The following is an 18,774-nucleotide window of genomic DNA, read 5'->3' as shown; positions in this document are numbered from 1 at the left end:
AAAGACAAATTTATATAGTTGGGGCTTAACGCCCTGAAACCTTTTCATTTGACGATCCCCAACTCCTTTCCCTGTCGGCCGCCATGCGCTTGCGCACGGTATATTAACGCCGAGTCTTTGTCTTAACTCTTAACAATATGTTCAGTCCAAACCCGGTACAAGCAAATCCCTTGGAGGTTTCAAAACCACTCACTAAAGAACAAGAGAACCCATTAATGCATTTCTTTCGGTTGGCTCTTCCAGCCGATCTTTCAGATCATCCGCATGAAGTCATGGACAAAGGAGAAAAATGAAGGACAACGAAGGAGAGAAAGCAAGCAAGACAAAAGACAGGTGTGTGCGGTTCAAATAATGGTTCAACTTTTCCCCTTCTCTTCAACTTCAGTTTAAAGGGCCCTCAATTAGGGCCGACGGTGTCCGGTTCAGGCGCGGGTAGATTTGGAGGATGGAGAACCCCCGTTGGTGAAAGGCACAGGAGATGGCGTGAGTCCGTTAACAGGACTGGATCTGGTAGTAGGATGGCCGACGAACAACCCGGATCCGCGATAGCTGCGCTCAGCATCTAGCGGGCTGTACCCCTCGGTGACGGGGCCAATCTCATCGCTGTCGCTGTCTTCGCCGACATTGAAGACGTCGTGGTGAATAACCGTCCTTGTGCTGTCCGGCGTTGAGCTCTGGGGGATATCAGAGCTGCTGGGAGATGCCACGAAAATGTTGTGGTGTATGACAGTTCCTGTGCTGTTCTGTGTAAAACTCCGGGGGATTGCAGAGCTGTTGGGTGAAGCGGTGAAGACGTCCGGGGGTGTGACATTGCCGATGATGTCTTGTGAGAAGCTCTGCGGGATGGCAGAGCTGGTGGGTGACTGTGAGTCGGGGCGAAGCGGCCTGCGAGGTGACGGGGTGCGGTACATAGTCCGGGCCCTCGCACCAGTGGTGTCGCGGTTGGTATTGTGGCCGGTGTCGTCGTCGGTGTTGTTTCTCTTGTGAGCGGGAGTGCTCTCGCTTGAGTTTGCGGCATCATATTCTCGGCGATGACCCTGCTGCTGCCCTTCTTCGAGAGCGCCGATTCGGCCTCTGAGCAACTCAAACTCCCGGCGCAGCTGCTCCTGATCCTGGGTAACTTTCCCCAAGGCTGGGGTGGTGCAGTCGTTGTCTTTTTCCTCTTCAGGTGTGTTGGGTGGGCAAGGAGGAAGCGGCTTCGACCAGTGGTGCATCTCAATCCAGGCCTTATCTGAGATGATTGCCCGTCCGGTCTTGCGGTACTGGAGGATGGTGAGCCAAAAGGCGATGGGCAAGATTATGAAGAGGAGACCGCTCAATACAGCCCAGGCGACGACGCCCTCGCCGACGGTGCCCTGATTGTGGTTTCTCACGATGACGACGGTCATGCTCGAGACGAAGCTCATGGAGGAGAGCTTCCAAAGAACAGCCTCGGCAATTAAGAGCCCGCGAAGGCGACCCATTGCTCCCCACAGCTCTCGTGTGGCCCGGGGAATGTCCCAAACACTGTTTCCGGGTATTCGAGGTTTCGGAGGCAGCCTAGGGTAGCGAAGCCGTGGACCGCGCCGCAGAGACTCGAGATCAACGGGGATCTCGTGGTTTATGGCCGCATTTGCCGAGTTTGTGCCGTCAACAATGCCAAACGAAGATTGTGCCCTGGGAACAGCCGCATTTGGGGTGAAGGGGCTTTGGATTTTGCTGGACACCGCCTGGGAGACGGTGATGGCATGTGCCGGACCTGGGTTATCGTCGTGCGGTCTCACACTAAAGAGGCCGCTCAAACGGCCAAAGGTTGCCGAGCCGGGCGCAGTAACATTGCATCTCGACGACTGACGCAGCGGGCTCTGGTGCTGCTGCTCGGCCCAGTATCTTGCGATCACGTCTGCATCATCCGCCAAAGAATGGACCTCTGACACCTTCCGGGGAACGGAGTACAGCGTCAGCGTCAAGGGCCGCATCAGGATCTCTGTCGTTGGCTGGGGGAAGAGCTCTTGGGCGCTGCTTCGACGCGAGTACTCGGCTAGGCAAGCAGTCAACAATTCCTGTTCATCTGAGTTCTTTCGCTTCACGTCGCCGTGATCCAGAAACTTGCTCGTCACGCGACGACGAGTATAAACCTGGAGCAACACAACCAAACAGACTTACCCGGCTCATCGGCGTCCTGGCCGATACCACCACCACCACCACCACCACCGGACAGCACGCCAGTACCCGTGGCCGGGGCACGGTGATCGGGCGCGGCCCCCACAGTGTCGCCGTCGGTCGTGTCTTGACGTTCGGCGGCTGTGGCCGATCCGACCCTGAGATGTATCAGCGGAAGTGTTCTTGTTAACAACTGGAGATCGCGCCATTGGCTTACTGCGAGCAGGGCCTTTCCTGCCTGGGGAAAGGCCAGTCCAACGACGCGCCCCTGCCCAAGGGGACCACGCGGATTGATGGAGTCTCCATCGGCACGGCAATTCTGACTGGTATACTATCTTCTGGTCAGTGATGAAGATGCGACTTGAACGATTTCTCTGCGTCCGGCTGGTGATGGGAGAAAGGGTGCCACCTCAGCTGTGCGAGGAATGATGGCTGGAAGGGCTGGAAGGGCGCCCGTCAACTCCAACAAGCGCTGGTGAGAGGGACGCCGCCTCTCACAACCGTGAGAAGCGAGGCCACCTCGTCCAACGAGTGTTGGAGGAAAAAGAAGTCATCTCGTTCAAAAGGGTGCTAAAACAAACGATACTGCCTCATCCAATTGTGGTCGGAAAAGGGATTCCACCTCATCCGATCGATGATGGAAGAAAGGATGCCATACCGCCCGAACAATGATGGCTGGAAGAGTTCCATCTCATCCAAATGATGATGAGAGAAATACTCACACCAACGTTCCGATAGATGATGGAAGAAAGGACGTCGCTGCTCACGTTTGATGAGTGGTAGGGGAAAGGATGTCACTTTGGCCGATCTGCAATGGGGAAAAACAGAAACATGCAGAGAACGGTCGCGACTTCTGACGATCTCACGAGAACGCAAAGGACCTCTCTGATCCGATGATTGATGGGATCGCGAGAACTGCAATATGGGATGGCCAGGAAGAAGAGAAGATACGATGAAACAGCGAGGAATCAAGACGTACCTGTATCGGCTTGGTGATGGGAACAAAAACGCCGCGAGCCTGGGATGACTTCTGGGTAGTAAGAGAGGAGGAGGAGGAAGAAGAAGAGGAGGAGAGGCGGGGGGAGAAAAAGAGTGGTGGAAGGAGAGGAAGAGTAGTCAAGGCGCTCCCTCTTCCCCAGCTATTGAGGTATTGCAGTGTGTGAAGGCAACGCGTGATGAATCGTCTCAAAGGAGGCGGCAGGCGCGCCGCCCGAAAGGTCTTAGACACCTCAGGGGTGGTCATTACAACGCCCGTTAAGCCCCAGCACAGAGCTGGCCCAGGGCACACACTTCACAATTCCTCTTTCATCATTCCTGGTCTTTATAGATCAGCCTCTTCCCATCGGCCAAGATTGACTGTAGGCTGTGAAGCAGCAAACAAGGGTTTGAGGTTGGTTTGCTATTGTTTGTACTAGGATCACTCAGGACATACACAAGCAGAGCAAGTAAAGTGGTAATCAGGGGCAGGAAATTATCAATCATCAAAGAGCCAATACATCTTGACTCTTAACAAACTAACAAACAGCCAAATGTACTCAGAGCCGGTCCCTAGTTTCTTTTCGTGATAGACACCTTGATGAAAACCAATATGCCCTCAGATTCTCTCGTCTAACCACAACAACAAGGACACTGATGTATGGGCCCACCCATTTCGTCCGATATACTCCGTATGTTGGGCGCGACTTCCAGCTTCAGTATTCTGATCATTACCAGCAGCTTAAAGAACCAAATTTCAGTTCTATGCTTCTTGTCTTGGACGAAATCCCACTACTGCTTTGGTTTCTCTTCATGCTCAGCTCACGCCCATTAGACACAAAAGCTGTGCTTGTTGGACCTCAAGTTCCAGTCTTCAAAGACTGAGTCTCACACGCCCGTCCCTAGTTTGACCATTGAGAGTCTAGCGTGACACCTCATGCAAACCACATGGTGCAGGTAGAAGAATGCAAGGTGAGTCAGTGATTCCAGCTGCCTCTCATGGGAATCGGTGGACTCTGCATGTAAGTTTTGTTCTGTTGTTTGATCAAGGCCAGCTTTGAAAGCATCCCTAAGAGCCACGGTTTCCCCTCTGCCCCTAGAACCACGTCTCTGAAGTGCCCACTTCCAGCTGGGAATACGGTGCTAGCGGGTGAATAACGGTGTAGGTCTTCATCTCTTGCAATTTGGTCATGTACCGATGTCTGCCAAAATCTATGGCAGGGTATGAGAATTGGTGATCCCAACTCCAGAATGTGGACGTTGTCGTCGCCGTGCCGATGCAACCATCTGTTTACTTTACCCCTGACACCCACTGGCCGGTCGGCCCCACACCACTTTCAGGCGAGGTCAACAGCGTCAAAATGGAACCAGCAGCGCCCAGGCTAAAATGTAAAAAATACAGGCGGGAAAGCATACCAGGCCTTTTCTATTCGCTGGATTTAATTCTTTCACAGACAAATGACCGGGAGCGTAGTGTTACATAGCACAGTACTTGTGACCCGTCGGAGTTGTGACTGCAATGCTCAGTGCTTGATGCACCAACCAGCCCATTCTCAAAGCCAAATAGGATTTGAAAGGGGTTTGTTGTGAGCACGGGGGGCAAAGCCGAGAATTGAGAGAATTATGGGCGGGGAGCTACCGTCATAATCCGGAGAAATGGCGAATTTGGGTTGTCATCAAAGAGCACTCTAACCTTTCTTTATCTCTATCTGAAACCGTAAGGCCCAATCGGTGAATTCATCCTTTTGACCATCCCACGGCTTCACAAGCAATTCAGATGCTGCAAAAGCGTCGAAGAAGCACTCGTCCATGAGACGATCAATCTCGGAAGGCTCCAGTTCGTAGAATGCCAGCGCTAGACTTCCAAACCTCTCTGGAATCCTCTTGAGAACGGACATGACCTCGTCGAGCCGCGGGGGAATGTCTGATGGCGATGCCGGAGGCAAGTGTGGCAGGGACTTGAGCCTGCGCTTGACTGTGGCTTGGTAGAACAGAGAGGTGAGACGGAGTCTCCGGAGACACGAGTCTAACCGCGCCCGAATCCTGTCCGGGTCGTCGCGGGGAATGTACCGCTGCGCGCCCATCAGGTCGTCCAGGATGGCTTGAGCGTCTTGTGTGCCCGAGACCGACGCCGACGCGAGAGCGGCCGTGACCTGAGCAACTGCGCCGTCGTCGTCTACGCCGCCGTCATCCTCGCCTTCATCATCGTCATCATCATCCTCCGCCTCCGTCTCCTCGCCCCATTCTTTCAGCTCCTCCATAACGTCCTTGAGCGTATCCCTGAGCTGATCAACCTTGTACACCAGATTGCCGCCGAATCCCCGCTTGGCAAACGTGGTGACGTCGTCGCAGGCCGACCACAACACGCCGGTGGTCGCGATGCTGCCTCTGCCCGCGGCCGAGACGTTCTTCTTGGCATCCGAGAGGACTTTCCCGTCCGTGGGGATGCGCGTGACGAGCTCCTTCAGCTCCCGCAGCACGCGGCTGGCGCGCCAGGCCAGATCCTGCTGGATGGTGCTCGTGTACCGTTCCGGCGTGCACCCTTCGACCGCAGCGGCCAGGCTGGGCACGGGGGCGGCCACCAGTTCGCGGAGGACCTTGGTAATGGCTGTCGGGGTGAATGGCTCGTTGATAATGAGCAGCGAGATCTTAGTGGCGTGCGCTTTGATCAGACTCGCCGAGTCGTGCGCCAGCGAGAGGGCGTCCACCGGGGGGTTGTTGGTGTTGGCCGCGGTGGGCTTTTCCGTGACGGTGGCTGTTGCGGCTAGGTTGCTGCTGCTGCCGTTGCGCGCATGCTGTTCAGACTTTTGCGACGCTATACGAGACACTGCGGCTTCAAGCTGGCTTAGGAGAGTAATGGCGCTGGCACTGAGCGCGTTGAGTGTCTCGAGGGCTTCGGTAGAGGAGGTAGAGGAGGACATTGTTGCGGTCGCAGTTGGAAAAAGGAAATCGAGGGTTATGTATGTGTTGTAACAAAAGATATCTTCCCTTCCCTTCAGAGTCCAGGCCTACTATGTACAACGAGCGGAAGCTCTCACGGTCTCACCATCATGTCGATGGCGGGGCTAGTCAAGTTTTCCACATCCGCCGTGGGGTTGTGCTTGCAGTGGGACATGGTACTGCCTCGTACACTTTACCCCACATTTCCACTGACGCTGGAGATGGTGGTGTATGTTCCCGGCAGGCATTCCACGTGACAGCGACCCCTGACACCTGCCAGGCCCCGGGGGTCTCAAGTTAGCAAGCTGTCCTGTGCCAAGGGAGCTTCAACTCAATGCCGAGCTTGGCCTCTAGAAACTTGGGATTTCCTGGGGACGCCGGCACAACACCTCTTGTTACTTGGCTAGAAGAGCAAGAGGTGTTTCAAGACAATAAACTATGCGGAGGACAACTACATTGGCGCTTTTGAGCGCCCTATGCCATGGCACAATTGCTGCCGCCGAGAGCTTGCCGCGGGGTGTTGGTCCCGAGTGTAAGTCGCTGTCTCCTGTGTCTTCTTCAGTTCGTCTCGTCCTTGAGTTGCCGCAGCGCATGGTAGCACCACCAATTGTTTGGACGGCAGGACTTGCCGCAGGCCCAGCAACTTCCATTCAATTGAGATCCAGTCAATGACCTTTTCTAGTTGCCAAGTTCTACACCAGCAAAGCCCGATTTACCTGCATCAGCAACCCCACCATCACCATCGACTCCTCCCAGATCAACGACAACTCGTGCGACTGCCCGGATGGATCCGATGAGCCAGGGACAGCTGCTTGCGCCTATCTTGATCCCCTATCTCCCGAGCAGCCCCTCCCGGGGTCTGTGACGGGCACCACCAACACCACAGCTGCCTTGCCCGGCTTTTGGTGCGCCAATGCCGGCCACATTGGCACCTACATACCATTCATGTACGTCAATGACGGCGTATGTGACTACGACCTCTGCTGCGACGGCAGTGACGAGTCTGCCCACGCGGGCGGCGTCCAGTGTGAGAACCGCTGTGACGCCATCGGCAAGGAGTATCGCCGTCTGGAAGAGGAGCGCAGGCTGAGCAAGGAGAGAGCAGCCAGCCGGAGACGAACTATGATTAAGGAGGCCCGCGAATTGCGCCGCAGGGTGGACACAAAGATCGTCACCCTTAAGGGGGAGCTTGAGCGGCTAGAGAAGGAAAAGCTGGAGCTGCAAAAGAAGTTCGAGGAGGTTGAGCGTTCCGAGAGGAACAAGGTTGTCAAAACTGAGGGTCAAGGGGGGAAGCTGGGCGTTTTGATAGGTCTGGCAAAAGGCCGCATTTCGGAGCTCCGGAATGCCCTGGATAAGCTGCTGGACCAACGCGACGACCTGCAGGACAGGGTGGAGCAGCTGGAAGAGATCCTTACCAAACTCAAGGAGGAGTACAACCCCAATTTCAACGATGAGGGTGTTAAGGCCGCTGTCAAGAGTTGGGAGGACTATGCAGCTGGCCAGGCAAACGACAAGACGTCGGAGCTGAGTGATGCTGATGTTATGGAGTTGCTGAAGGAAGACGGTGAGACGTCTGGCATCAACTGGACCGAGTTCGAGAACGCTGAAGAGAGTGACGTCGACATTGGTATGTTCCCCGCTTCTGAATCCCTTGAGCGGCACTGACTAAATAGCTATAGTCTACAACTGGCAAGCATACCTTCCGCGCCCCGTCAGCGACTATCTCTTCGACAAGCTCAACCTCCTGCGTGACTGGGCCGTCAAGAACGGCATACTGGCCGAACAGCCCGCCAAAGGAGGCGAGTCTCGCCTGGTGAAGCAGGCCAGAGAGGCTCTGGACGCCGCTAAGAACGACATTTCGTCCAAGACGGCCACCCTGGAAGAGCAGCAGCGCGACCTGGAGAAGGACTACGGCCCGGATGACATCTTCCGCGCTCTGAAGGGCAAGTGCATCAGCAGTGACGTGGGCGAATACGAGTACGAGCTCTGCTGGATGGACCGGACCACGCAGAAGAGCAAGAAGGGCCACGGCAACACCAACATGGGCAACTTTGCTCGCATTGACCGGGACATGGCGGACGAGGACGAGCGAGCCGATGGCAAGGGCCTGGGAAGGGGCCAGCGCATGGTGCTGCGCTACGAGAACGGGCAGGGCTGCTGGAACGGGCCTAACAGGCGTACCGATGTCTGGCTGGCCTGCGCCGAGAAGGACGAGCTCTGGCGCGTGACCGAGTCGGAGAAGTGTGTCTATAAGATGGAGGTGGGCACGCCAGCTGCCTGTGAAGATGTCCATGAACCGTCCGAGAGGACCAAAGACGAGCTTTAAGCGTGCATTTGGAGAGGGCAATGTTGGGGCGCAACAAGGGATGTTTTCACTTTTTGAACAGAAAGATTATGGGTTGGTATATACTTTATGTACTGTGCATAGAGCGAGGCATGATGTCAATTCAGAGAATCGAGATATTCAACTTCAAGTATTATCCGCCTCATCACAACGCAGGATTGGTACAGCCGATTCCACTGCTGAAAGCTGGAAGAAGAATGGTATCATGATATTTATGCTCATCCACACGTCGCCATCTATTAGTACACTGCCGTCTAAATCATTGTGCGGCAGCGGCCAATTTTCGCCGTTTGTTCCGCTCTTCTTGCTCAGCAAGCACTTTTGCGGTGAGTGACGCTGTCATGGGATTGTTAATGCCGCTCACCCGGCTGGCGATATCGGGTTTCGATGGTACTTTTGATGACGTCTGCTGTTCTCCTGGCGGCGGCTCCTTGGACTCTTGTTCCCTGGCCGTTCTGTTTCCGTTCGCCTCATCTGCCTTTCGCTTCTTCTTCCCCAAATTCTTGTCTTTTTTCAGGTTGTGAGCTAGCCCCTTGGACGCGAGTTCCGCGATCCTTGCGCTTAACGCCTCGAGGTCGCTCTTCTCGGTCGGGAGGATAGGGATGACGTCTCGCCGCTGAAACACCTCGCTACACTCGGGGCAGACGTCTTCGTGGATCTGCTTTATGGCTGCCTCGGCAAAGACGTGGCCGCATGGCACCAGGTACACGGCCCTTGTGGCGGCGCCTAGCTCTTTGAGCGACACGGGGCAGGCCCAGATCGCCTTGCCCTTGTCCTTGGTACCAGGGGGCACATAGCGTCTGAACTTGAGTTTTACCACGTCGCGCAGCGATTTGATACCCGTTGCCGCGAATGTCAGTTCTGGCGACTCACCGTTCGCATTCACGAGCGCCGGGGCTGCTGTCGCGCCGTTGTGGTCGGCGTCATCGCCGCTTGGCATCAGGCCCTGGAGTATCGACTCGTAGTTGTAGAGACGGCCGCGCCAGTCGGACACCACATTCTCCATGTCGAGAGGTTCTGATGTCAAGGGATCGTGGGCCCACGCATGGCTGAGGTTCTCGAGCGCGGTGGCTTTGAGTTCGCTTACTGTCGGTGTACGGGCCGCTGATTTGACGAGCTCGCGGCGGGTAGGGATCGAGCCCCCGTCGTTTCCCATCGCGGAAAGCGAAAGTTGCCAGAAAGGTTCGGAAAGTCTGCCCAGAGTAATGGCAAGGAAATGCGCGTTTCTCGACTAATCTTGCCGAGTGTCGAGTCGGAAGATCTGGCGTCTGCGTTGTAGCAGAGGATATTCAACGAAGCAGAGTGGCGACCTTTGGGTGATGGAGAGCAAACCAAAAGAGTTGATAAGATAGCTCAGAAACGTCGCTGCTTGTGTTAAGTTGTGGCGCAAATCGCACTGTCATGCGCGAGCTTGGCGGGCTGAAGCGCGGGTTGGGCAGGGAAAGGGGCTGACCCACGCGACCACTTCAGGCTGGCCGAGGTTCCAGATACATCAATGCGAACCCACTAGTGTAAGCTTACATGTGTAATGTAATGCACTCGTATCACATGTAAGATTATACAAAATTACGACCATTACCATTCCGCTGTTACGGTACATACTAACTTGTATGTATGTACTGTACTATATACATACATCCCGTCATTACAACACGGCTTCCTGGTGATTTTTAGCGCGTGCCATACGCTCAATACCCTGCGAATCGCATCTGCTTGCTACATCATCATACAAATTCCAGAGCTTCAGCGAGTCTATCCATATCGCAGACACAGAGGTCTGCATGGCGCAGCTGTGCGTCTCATTAGAACAAACTCTCGAAAAGCTCTTAATCTGGACGGTCGCGCCAGTCAACCGTACCTCCCCAGCATTGACGTCGCCCCTAGCCTCGTGCGCGGCAACATCCTGACGAGGCTACGAGCTACCAATTACCTTTACAAAGGAGACTCGACTGCCTCGTCACGTTCCAACCACGAGGGCATCCGAAACCGAGCGCTCAGAACCGGCTCACCCTCATTCTCATCCAACATTCTATGATAGGAAATTAAACGGGCAACCTTCCTTCCAACACCGAAACTGAGCGTGCAACGCCCCACCTCTTGTCCCAAACCCTCGAAAACCGACTATGGGCCATCGACAGCCGATGCAGCGCCCGCAAGCTTGACGAGACTGTCTGCTGCTCTCTGAAAAGCTGAGAGACACACAGGCCGGACAAGATGTCCATCACCAAAGATCAGGCGGCCAGCGCCCTGGACCAGTATATTAAGGAAGTCAGGAATCGGTGCGTTACTCGTCGCTCGTCAATCGTCACTCATCGGCCCTTTGCCTTGCCTGTCCTCTCGCCGTATCCATACCTATAGTTTCCTCGTTGTCAGCTGTTCGAGCTTCTGGCTGACCAATGTTCTCCGCATCAGGAACTATCCAGAAGATCAGCGGAAACGCGCCGCTCGCCAGGTTCGCGATGTGGTCAATATTGCGAAGCAGGGTGGGTGTTTTAGGAATCCTAGACCGATCAGTGGGTTGGCAAGGTCTAACTTTTTTGCAGAAATGGGCGCTGAGACGTTCCAACGCTTCTTCGATATGGTTAATCAGAGAACCATGGCCCTCATCCAAAGCACCGACACCTACGACAAGATGGGAGGAGTCTACATCCTCGATGCTCTCGTAGACTTTGACGGCATCGAACCTGCGCTGAAATACAGCCGCTTCCAACAATACATTGGCATCATTTTGCGTGGAAAGGATCTGAACCCGATGCAACCTGCCGCCGTGGTCCTCGGGAAGCTATGCAAGCCCGGCGGCTCCCTGATCTCGGAGTTAGTCGACGCCGAGGTGCAGACGGCCCTCGAGTGGTTGCAGTCGGATCGAGTTGAGGAGCGACGATACAGTGCCGTTCTGGTCCTACGAGAGTTGGCGAGAAATTGCCCGACACTCATGTACCCATATGTGGGATTCGTCTTCGACCAGATATGGATCGGGCTGCGGGACCCTCGCCACTTGATCAGAGCGACCTCAAGCGAAACCGTCAGTGCTTGCTTCAAGATCATTCGCGAGCGCGACCAGGAGATGAAGCAGGAGTGGATGGATAAGATGTTCGCGGAAGCTGTCAAGGGCCTCAAGACCAATACAGTCGAATACATCCACGCCTCGCTCCTTGTTCTCAAGGAGCTCCTCGAGCAAGGAGGCATGTACATGCAAAACCACTACCAGGAAGCTTGCGAGATTGTCTTTCGTCACAAGGACGCCCGCGACCCCGCCATCCGCAAGACGGTAGTCCTCCTCATCCCGGATCTAGCCAACTACAACCCAACCGAGTTCGGCGCGAGCTACCTGCACAAATTTATGGTCTATCTGTGCGGCATGCTCAAGAAGGACAAGGAGCGGAATGACGCTTTCCTGGCCATTGGCAACATTGCCAATTCGGTCAAGAGCTCCATCGCGCCCTACCTTGACGGCGTCCTAATCTATGTCCGGGAAGGGCTCAGCGTCCAGTCCCGCAAGCGAGGCTCCGTTGATCCCGTCTTTGACTGCATCAGCCGGCTGGCAGTAGCTGTGGGTCAGACTCTAAGCAAGTACATGGAGGCGCTCCTAGATCCCATATTCGCCTGCGAGCTCACGCCCAAGCTGACCCAGGCTCTGGTTGACATGGCTTTTTATATCCCGCCCGTCAAGGGCATCATTCAAGAACGGTTACTTAATATGCTGAGCAAGGTCCTGTGCGGCGAGCCATTCCGACCCCTGGGTGCACCACATCCAACCCCAATCTCCTCAATCCCGCCCATTCCCAAGGACCCAAAAGATCCATCTGTTCACGAGAGAGGGAAGGCAGAGGTGAAGCTAGCATTGAATACCCTCGGCAGCTTCGATTTCTCGGGTATGTTTCCTTTCCCGTCCCTTCACTGTTGCCAACAAGTCGTGCCAAAGGCACCTCTTGGGAGTAAACATTATTGACTCGAATCCGCAGGCCACGTTCTAAACGAGTTCGTCCGTGATGTCGCGATCAAATATGTCGAAGACGATGATCCCGAAATCCGCGAGGCCGCTGCCCTCACATGCTGTCAACTCTACGTCCGCGATCCGATCGTCAACCAGACGAGCTACCACGCCTTGCAGGTTGTCGCCGATGTGGTTGAGAAGCTCCTGACCGTAGGTGTCTCCGATCCTGAGCCAAAAATCCGTCGGACAGTCCTTGCCGCCCTCGACGAGCGATTCGATCAGCACCTCGCAAAGGCCGAGAACATCCGAACCTTGTTCTTTGCCCTGCACGATGAGCAGTTTGCGGTGAGGGAGGTAGCCGTGTCCATCATCGGACGCCTGGCTCGCCACAACCCTGCATATGTCATACCCCAACTACGCAAGACCATCATCCAGATGTTGACCGAGCTAGAGTATACCGACGTGGCAAGGAGCAAAGAGGAGAGCGCAAAGCTACTCAGCCTTCTTACCCAACACGCTCAGGATCTCGTCAAACCCTACGTCAGCTCCATCACCGAAGTCCTCCTGCCAAAGGCTTCCGATCCGACTCCCTCCGTTGCCGCAACCATCCTGCAGGCGATTGGCGAGCTGTGCACTGTTGGCGGAGCAGAAATGCTCGCCTACAAGGATACGCTCATGCCCGTCATCATTGATGCGTTGCAGGATCAAAGTGCACCGATCAAACGCGAGGCTGCTCTTCATACCCTCGGCCAGCTCGCGAGCAACGCCGGCTACGTCATCAAACCCTATCTCGAATACCCACAACTGCTCGAGATCCTCCAATCTATCATCAGGGGTGAGCCGCAGCATGGCCCTCTCCGACAGGAGACCATCAAACTCATGGGTATCCTGGGAGCACTCGATCCTTACAAGTACCAGGTACAGCGCATAAGTTCATTTATTCCCCCTCATCACGCCCATTTCTCAGTCTTGTCATTTGCCAGCCCCACCATGACAGACTCGGACGAGGAGGAAGACGGGGAGGATGTTTCCCATCCACTCTCCCCACTGGAGCGGACTAAACAAAATTTCAGCAGGATGTCGCGAATAAGGGCTAAAAATCAGAAACAGCAGGTCGAAGAGCGAACGCCGCAGACCCAACGTCGCCCCGAAACCGCACAGCAAACCGATGTGTCCCTCATGATGAGCGGTCTAACTCCGTCGCAGGAAGATTACTATCCGACCGTTGTGATCAACGCCTTACTCCAGATCTTGAAAGACCAGTCCCTCGTTCAATGGCATGGTAATGTGGTCGATGCCATCATGAGCATCTTTATCACGTTGGGACTCAAGTGTGTCCAATTCCTCGACCGGGTAGTTCCCGCCTTCATCGCCGTCATCCGGGCCTCAAGTCCGGCTAGGCTCGATTTCTATTTCAACCATCTTAGTAGGCTTGTCAGCATCGTGCGTCAGCATATTCGTGTGTACCTCCCGGACATTATCGCTGTTCTGCAGGAGTTCTGGAACACGACGCCTTCCTTGCAGACAACTATCATATCCCTCATTGAGTCCATCGCTCGCTCGCTAGAAGGCGAATTCAAGATCTACTTGGCAGGTTTGCTTCCGCTCATGCTTGGGTTGCTGGAAAAGGACAACAGTACAAAGCGGCAGCCCACTGAGAGGATTTTTCATGCTTTCCTGGTCTTTGGGTCCAGCGCCGAAGAATATATGCACCTTATCGTCCCGATACTTGTACGTTTGTTCGACAACCCCGCGCAGCCCATGTTCCTGCGGAAGTCGGCCATCGAGACTATCGGCAAGCTTTCCAGCATGGTGAATCTTAATGACTACGCCTCCAAGATCATCCATCCCCTGACTCGGGTCCTCGCCAGTCAAGAGCCCAGTCTCAGAGTGGCCGCATTAGACACCCTGTGCGCGCTGATGCTTCAGTTGGGAAGGGATTATCTGCACTTTGAGCACACGGTGGAGAAGGCCATCCAGATGTACTCTATCCAGCATTCCAATTACGACAAGGCGGTTGAGAAGCTCAAGAAGGGCGAGGCGCTCCCTCCAAATCTGGCTCCCCGGTTTGAGGACAGTCCCGCAGAACCGTACACAGCCGAGAATAACCCTCCTAAGAAGCTTGACTTGAATCCCATGCACCTGAAGCAGGCATGGGAGACGAGGGGCAAGTCAACCAAGGATGACTGGCATGAATGGTTCCGCAAGTTCAGCACGACCCTACTTTCAGAGTCGCCGAATCACTCATTGCGGGCCTGTGCGAGCCTGGCGAGCAATTACCAACCTCTGGCAAGGGAGCTCTTCAACTCTGCATTCGTCTCTTGCTGGGGTGAGCTCTACGACGGACACCAGGTAGGTTCTTTTCCTAGGCATCCATCAGTGATTGAGACCTGTACGGCTAACCCTATCTAAGGAGGAACTGATCACAAACATTGAAAACACAATTAAATCGGAGAATGTACCCCCTGACCTCCTGGGTCAGCTTCTTAATCTCGCTGAGTTCATGGAGCATGACGACAAGGCGCTTCCCATCGACATCCGAGTTTTGGGACGCGAGGCTGCGCGATGCCACGCGTATGCCAAGGCTCTTCATTACAAGGAGCTCGAGTTCTTGCAAGACCACAACAGCCACGCTGTTGAGGCCCTCATCGTGATCAACAATCAGCTGCAGCAATCGGATGCCGCCATCGGGATTTTGCGCAAGGTCAAGGCCTACAAGGACGGGATTCAGCTGCGCGAGAGCTGGTTTGAGAAACTCGAACGGTGGGACGAAGCACTTAACTTCTACTGTCAGCGAGAACGGGAAATCCCGGAGGATCAACCCATTCCCGTCGACATTGTCATGGGCAAGATGCGCTGCTACCATGCCCTGGGCGAGTGGGATTCACTTGCCTCGCTGGCTGGCAGGACCTGGGCGAACTCAGGGCCGGAGATCCAGCGAAGGATTGCCCCCTTGGCGACCACAGCCGCATGGGGCTTAGGGAAATGGGACTCGATGGATATTTACCTGCAGTCTATGAAGAGGTTCTCACCAGACCGCGCTTTCTTCGGCGCCATCCTCGCCCTGCATAGAAACCAATTCCGAGAGGCATTGGCCTGCATCGAACAGGCTCGGGAAGGCCTCGACACAGAACTCAGCGCACTGGTCAGCGAATCTTACAACCGCGCGTACCAAGTCGTCGTGCGTGTCCAGATGCTGGCCGAGTTGGAGGAGCTCATTGTCTACAAGCAGTGTGGCCCGGAGAAGCGAGCCACCCTGCGCGCAACCTGGGAGACTCGGTTGAAAGGGTGTCAACGCAACGTTGAGGTTTGGCAGCGGATGCTCCGGCTGAGGTCCCTCGTCCTCACTCCGCCTGAAAATATGCACATGTGGACCAAATTTGCCAATTTGTGCCGGAAATCCGGGCGTATGGGCCTCGCTGAGAAGTCGCTGAAGCAACTCATAGAGACTGATGCGCCGTTGGAATCAGTCATACCCTACTGGTACGACCGGCAAACCAGTCCGGCTCCCGAGAGAATTGCCTCTCCAGTACTGTATGCGGTGCTTAAGTTTCAGTGGGAGATTGGCCAGCAGCCGGGTGTCCGGGGTTCGGACCGTGGCATAGCTGAGAGAACCCTCTACTGCCTCCGCAGGTTCACCGAAGACACAGCGCATCGCGTGGAGAGCGCAAGGCTGCAGTTGAACGCATCTGCTCAGGCGGCCAATGGCATTTTGGATGGACACGGTCACGGACTGAGTCAACCCAGGTACGCTGAGTTCGACGAGGCAGCAATATTGAATCCAGACGCGCAGCGGCAGTGGGTTGAGCAGACGGTGTTGCTCGCGAAGTGCTATCTTCGTCAGGGCGATTGGATGATCACTCTGAACAACAGCGACTGGCAGTACACGCGGCGCGCCGACATTCTCGACTGCTATTCCAAGGCTACTCACTACAATCCGAGGTGGTACAAGGCCTGGCACGCTTGGGCTCTCGCCAACTTTGAAGTTGTCCAGGCTCTCGCATCCCGGAAGGATGCGGAGGGCCGGACCGAGCACAGCATCGTCCTCCAGCACGTTGTCCCCGCGGTGCAGGGATTCTTCGAGTCTATCGCTCTCTCATCCGGCAGTTCCCTGCAGGACACTCTTCGGCTCCTTACCCTTTGGCTGACGTACGGGGGCTATCAGGAAGTTAACAACGCCGTAACTGAAGGCTTCGCCCGCGTCAGTGTCGACACGTGGCTCGAAGTCATACCCCAGCTCATTGCCCGCATCAACCAACCAAACAGGCGGGTACAGGCATCAATTCATGCCCTTCTGTCTGACGTTGGCCGTGCACATCCGCAGGCGCTTGTGTATCCCTTGACAGTGGCCATGAAGTCTCGCCAGAGCACACGGCGATCCAAGACAGCACAGAACATTATGGAAAGCATGCGTCAGCATAGCCCCAAGCTTGTCGAGCAGGCCGAGATCGTGAGCCGCGAGCTTATCAGGGTCGCCGTTTTATGGCACGAACTCTGGCACGAAGGGCTGGAGGAGGCTTCGCGCCTCTACTTTGGCGATCAGAACATCCAAGGGATGTTTGACGTCCTTGAACCTCTTCATGAACTGCTCGAGAAAGGACCGCAAACGCTAAGGGAGGTTTCGTTTGCGCAAACGTTTGGGAGAGACTTGGGCGAAGCGCGCGAGTGGTGTAGGCAATATCGCATCTCGCATGACGTGAACGACATTAGCCAGGCTTGGGACCTCTATTATCAAGTCTTCCGCCGAATTACCCGACAGCTGCCCCAAATGACAAGCCTCGAGCTGACTTACTGCTCGCCCGACCTGCTGCAGGCCCGTGACCTCGACCTTGCAGTACCCGGCACCTACCGCAGCGGCCAGGAGATTGTTAGGATCATGTCGTTTGACGGCACGTTCAATGTTATCAATTCCAAGCAGCGTCCGAGGAGGCTTGACATTATTGGCAGCGACGGTAAAACCTACACTTTCCTGCTCAAGGGTCATGAGGACATTCGGCAGGATGAACGTGTCATGCAGCTTTTTGGCCTGTGCAACACGCTGCTCGCCAACGACTCGGAGTGCTACAAGCGCCACCTCAACATCCAGCGCTTCCCAGTGATCCCATTGTCTCAAAACTCTGGCCTCATCGGATGGGTACCCAACAGCGACACGGTTCACCAGCTTATTAAGGATTACAGGGAATCGAGGAAAATTCTCCTCAACATTGAGCATCGGATCATGCTTCAGATGGCTCCCGACTATGACCATCTCACGCTCATGCAGAAAGTCGAGGTATTTGGCTATGCACTCGACAATACCACGGGCCAAGACCTCTACCGGGTCCTGTGGCTGAAGAGCAAGAGTTCGGAAGCCTGGCTCGACAGGAGAACGAACTACACGCGCTCGCTGGGTGTCATGTCAATGGTCGGATACATTCTGGGTCTTGGAGATCGGCACCCTAGTAACCTGATGCTGGATCGGATCACAGGCAAGATCATCCACATTGACTTTGGCGACTGCTTTGAAGTGGCCATGAAGCGCGAGAAGTACCCGGAGCGGGTGCCGTTCAGACTGACGCGGATGCTCACGTATGCCATGGAAGTCAGCAACATTGAAGGCAGCTTCCGCACGACGTGCGAGCATGTGATGAGGGTCTTGCGAGACAACAAGGAGAGTGTGATGGCTGTGCTGGAGGCTGTGAGTCCCGACTCTGTTGCGCGATGTCTTGATTGGTATAGGGCAGACGCTAACCGTATATGCTTTTTCAGTTCATCCACGATCCACTTTTGACATGGCGGCTCACCAACCCGGCCAGCCCTCCGGGGCCCAATTTTGACTCGGAGCGCGAGCAAGCCATCGTGGGGCCGCAGGCAGCACGGGCTCGCCGGCCGTCGATACTAGACGCTCCCGTGGCGCCAACCGAGTTTCTAGCGGCCCAGGGCGGCGCTGTGGATGGCATTATGGGGGTGCCACCTGGAGCGCGCAATCGTGCGCGCACCAATTCCTCGGCCGTGCCCCCGGGCAGTATGGTCAATGGCAACGGGCCGCATGAAATGGCCGAGGTGCAGAACGCGCGGGCGGTGGAAGTGCTGGATCGGGTTGCGCAGAAACTCACAGGCCGCGACTTCAAGCCCAACGAGGAGCTCACGGTCACGGACCAAGTTAATAAGTTGATCATCGAGGCGACCAAACTCGAGAACCTCTGCCAGCATTACATAGGATGGTGCAGCTTTTGGTGAGACACGGGTTTCCCTCGAAGGTCTTTCTGGGCAAGTGGGAAGGAGTGATTGGCGTCTCTGGCTTGGGTTTATCACTATCCTTTTTACTTTTGGCCGGTATGTTTGGGAACACATGTCGAGAGGCGGTCTGGGCTGCTCGTAACCCGTCGGGCAGGTCCATTCATTGTAATATATTAGTGTTGCTGGCTTGTTTTTCTTCCTTTTCTTTCTACCTGGCCGT

General features: G+C 55.2%; 5 protein-coding genes across 5 annotated transcripts; 2 read left to right on the top strand and 3 right to left on the bottom strand.

The window, feature by feature from the left end:
- Positions 1-229: 229 nt before the first annotated feature.
- N656DRAFT_81022 (uncharacterized protein) lies at positions 230-2,054 on the bottom strand. The gene has a single exon (XM_064818365.1). It carries the CDS (start codon positions 1,956-1,958, stop codon positions 423-425), a length of 1,536 nt encoding a protein of 511 aa, XP_064670473.1. The 5' UTR covers positions 1,959-2,054; the 3' UTR covers positions 230-422.
- A 2,751-nt stretch (positions 2,055-4,805) lies between these two features.
- N656DRAFT_753009 (uncharacterized protein) lies at positions 4,806-6,237 on the bottom strand (the record flags this gene model as incomplete). Its single annotated transcript, XM_064813051.1, has 2 exons — positions 5,923-6,237; positions 4,806-5,889 (listed from the first exon to the last, which is right to left on the bottom strand). Exons 1-2 carry the CDS (start codon positions 6,036-6,038, stop codon positions 4,806-4,808), a joined length of 1,200 nt encoding a protein of 399 aa, XP_064670472.1. The 5' UTR covers positions 6,039-6,237.
- Positions 6,238-6,495: 258 nt separating this feature from the next.
- On the top strand, positions 6,496-8,383 carry N656DRAFT_708737 (uncharacterized protein; the record flags this gene model as incomplete). Its single annotated transcript, XM_064811533.1, has 3 exons — positions 6,496-6,589; positions 6,740-7,684; positions 7,737-8,383. 3 exons carry the CDS (start codon positions 6,496-6,498, stop codon positions 8,381-8,383), a joined length of 1,686 nt encoding a protein of 561 aa, XP_064670471.1.
- Positions 8,384-8,424: 41 nt separating this feature from the next.
- N656DRAFT_779117 (uncharacterized protein) lies at positions 8,425-9,814 on the bottom strand. Its single transcript, XM_064815134.1, has one exon. It carries the CDS (start codon positions 9,555-9,557, stop codon positions 8,661-8,663), a length of 897 nt encoding a protein of 298 aa, XP_064670470.1. The 5' UTR covers positions 9,558-9,814; the 3' UTR covers positions 8,425-8,660.
- An 801-nt stretch (positions 9,815-10,615) lies between these two features.
- Positions 10,616-18,554, top strand: N656DRAFT_708795 (FAT-domain-containing protein; the record flags this gene model as incomplete). Its single annotated transcript, XM_064811539.1, has 7 exons — positions 10,616-10,680; positions 10,814-10,884; positions 10,945-12,273; positions 12,364-13,253; positions 13,446-14,687; positions 14,749-18,012; positions 18,084-18,554. The coding sequence occupies 7 exons, from the start codon at positions 10,616-10,618 to the stop codon at positions 18,552-18,554; spliced, it is 7,332 nt and encodes a 2,443-aa protein (XP_064670469.1).
- Positions 18,555-18,774: the final 220 nt, after the last annotated feature.

This window comes from Canariomyces notabilis (assembly GCF_033297395.1).
Source record: "Canariomyces notabilis strain CBS 508.74 unplaced genomic scaffold N656scaffold_10, whole genome shotgun sequence".
Lineage (NCBI taxonomy): Eukaryota > Fungi > Ascomycota > Sordariomycetes > Sordariales > Chaetomiaceae > Canariomyces > Canariomyces notabilis.
Note: the sequence above shows the minus strand (reverse complement) of the source record. Positions and strands in the feature narration are given on the sequence as shown.

Excerpts from the sequence above, each read along its gene's own strand:
- N656DRAFT_81022 (XM_064818365.1), bottom strand. The coding sequence starts at position 1,958 with ATGCGGCCCTTGACGCTGACGCTGTACTCCGTTCCCCGGAAGGTGTCA.
- N656DRAFT_779117 (XM_064815134.1), bottom strand. The coding sequence starts at position 9,557 with ATGGGAAACGACGGGGGCTCGATCCCTACCCGCCGCGAGCTCGTCAAA.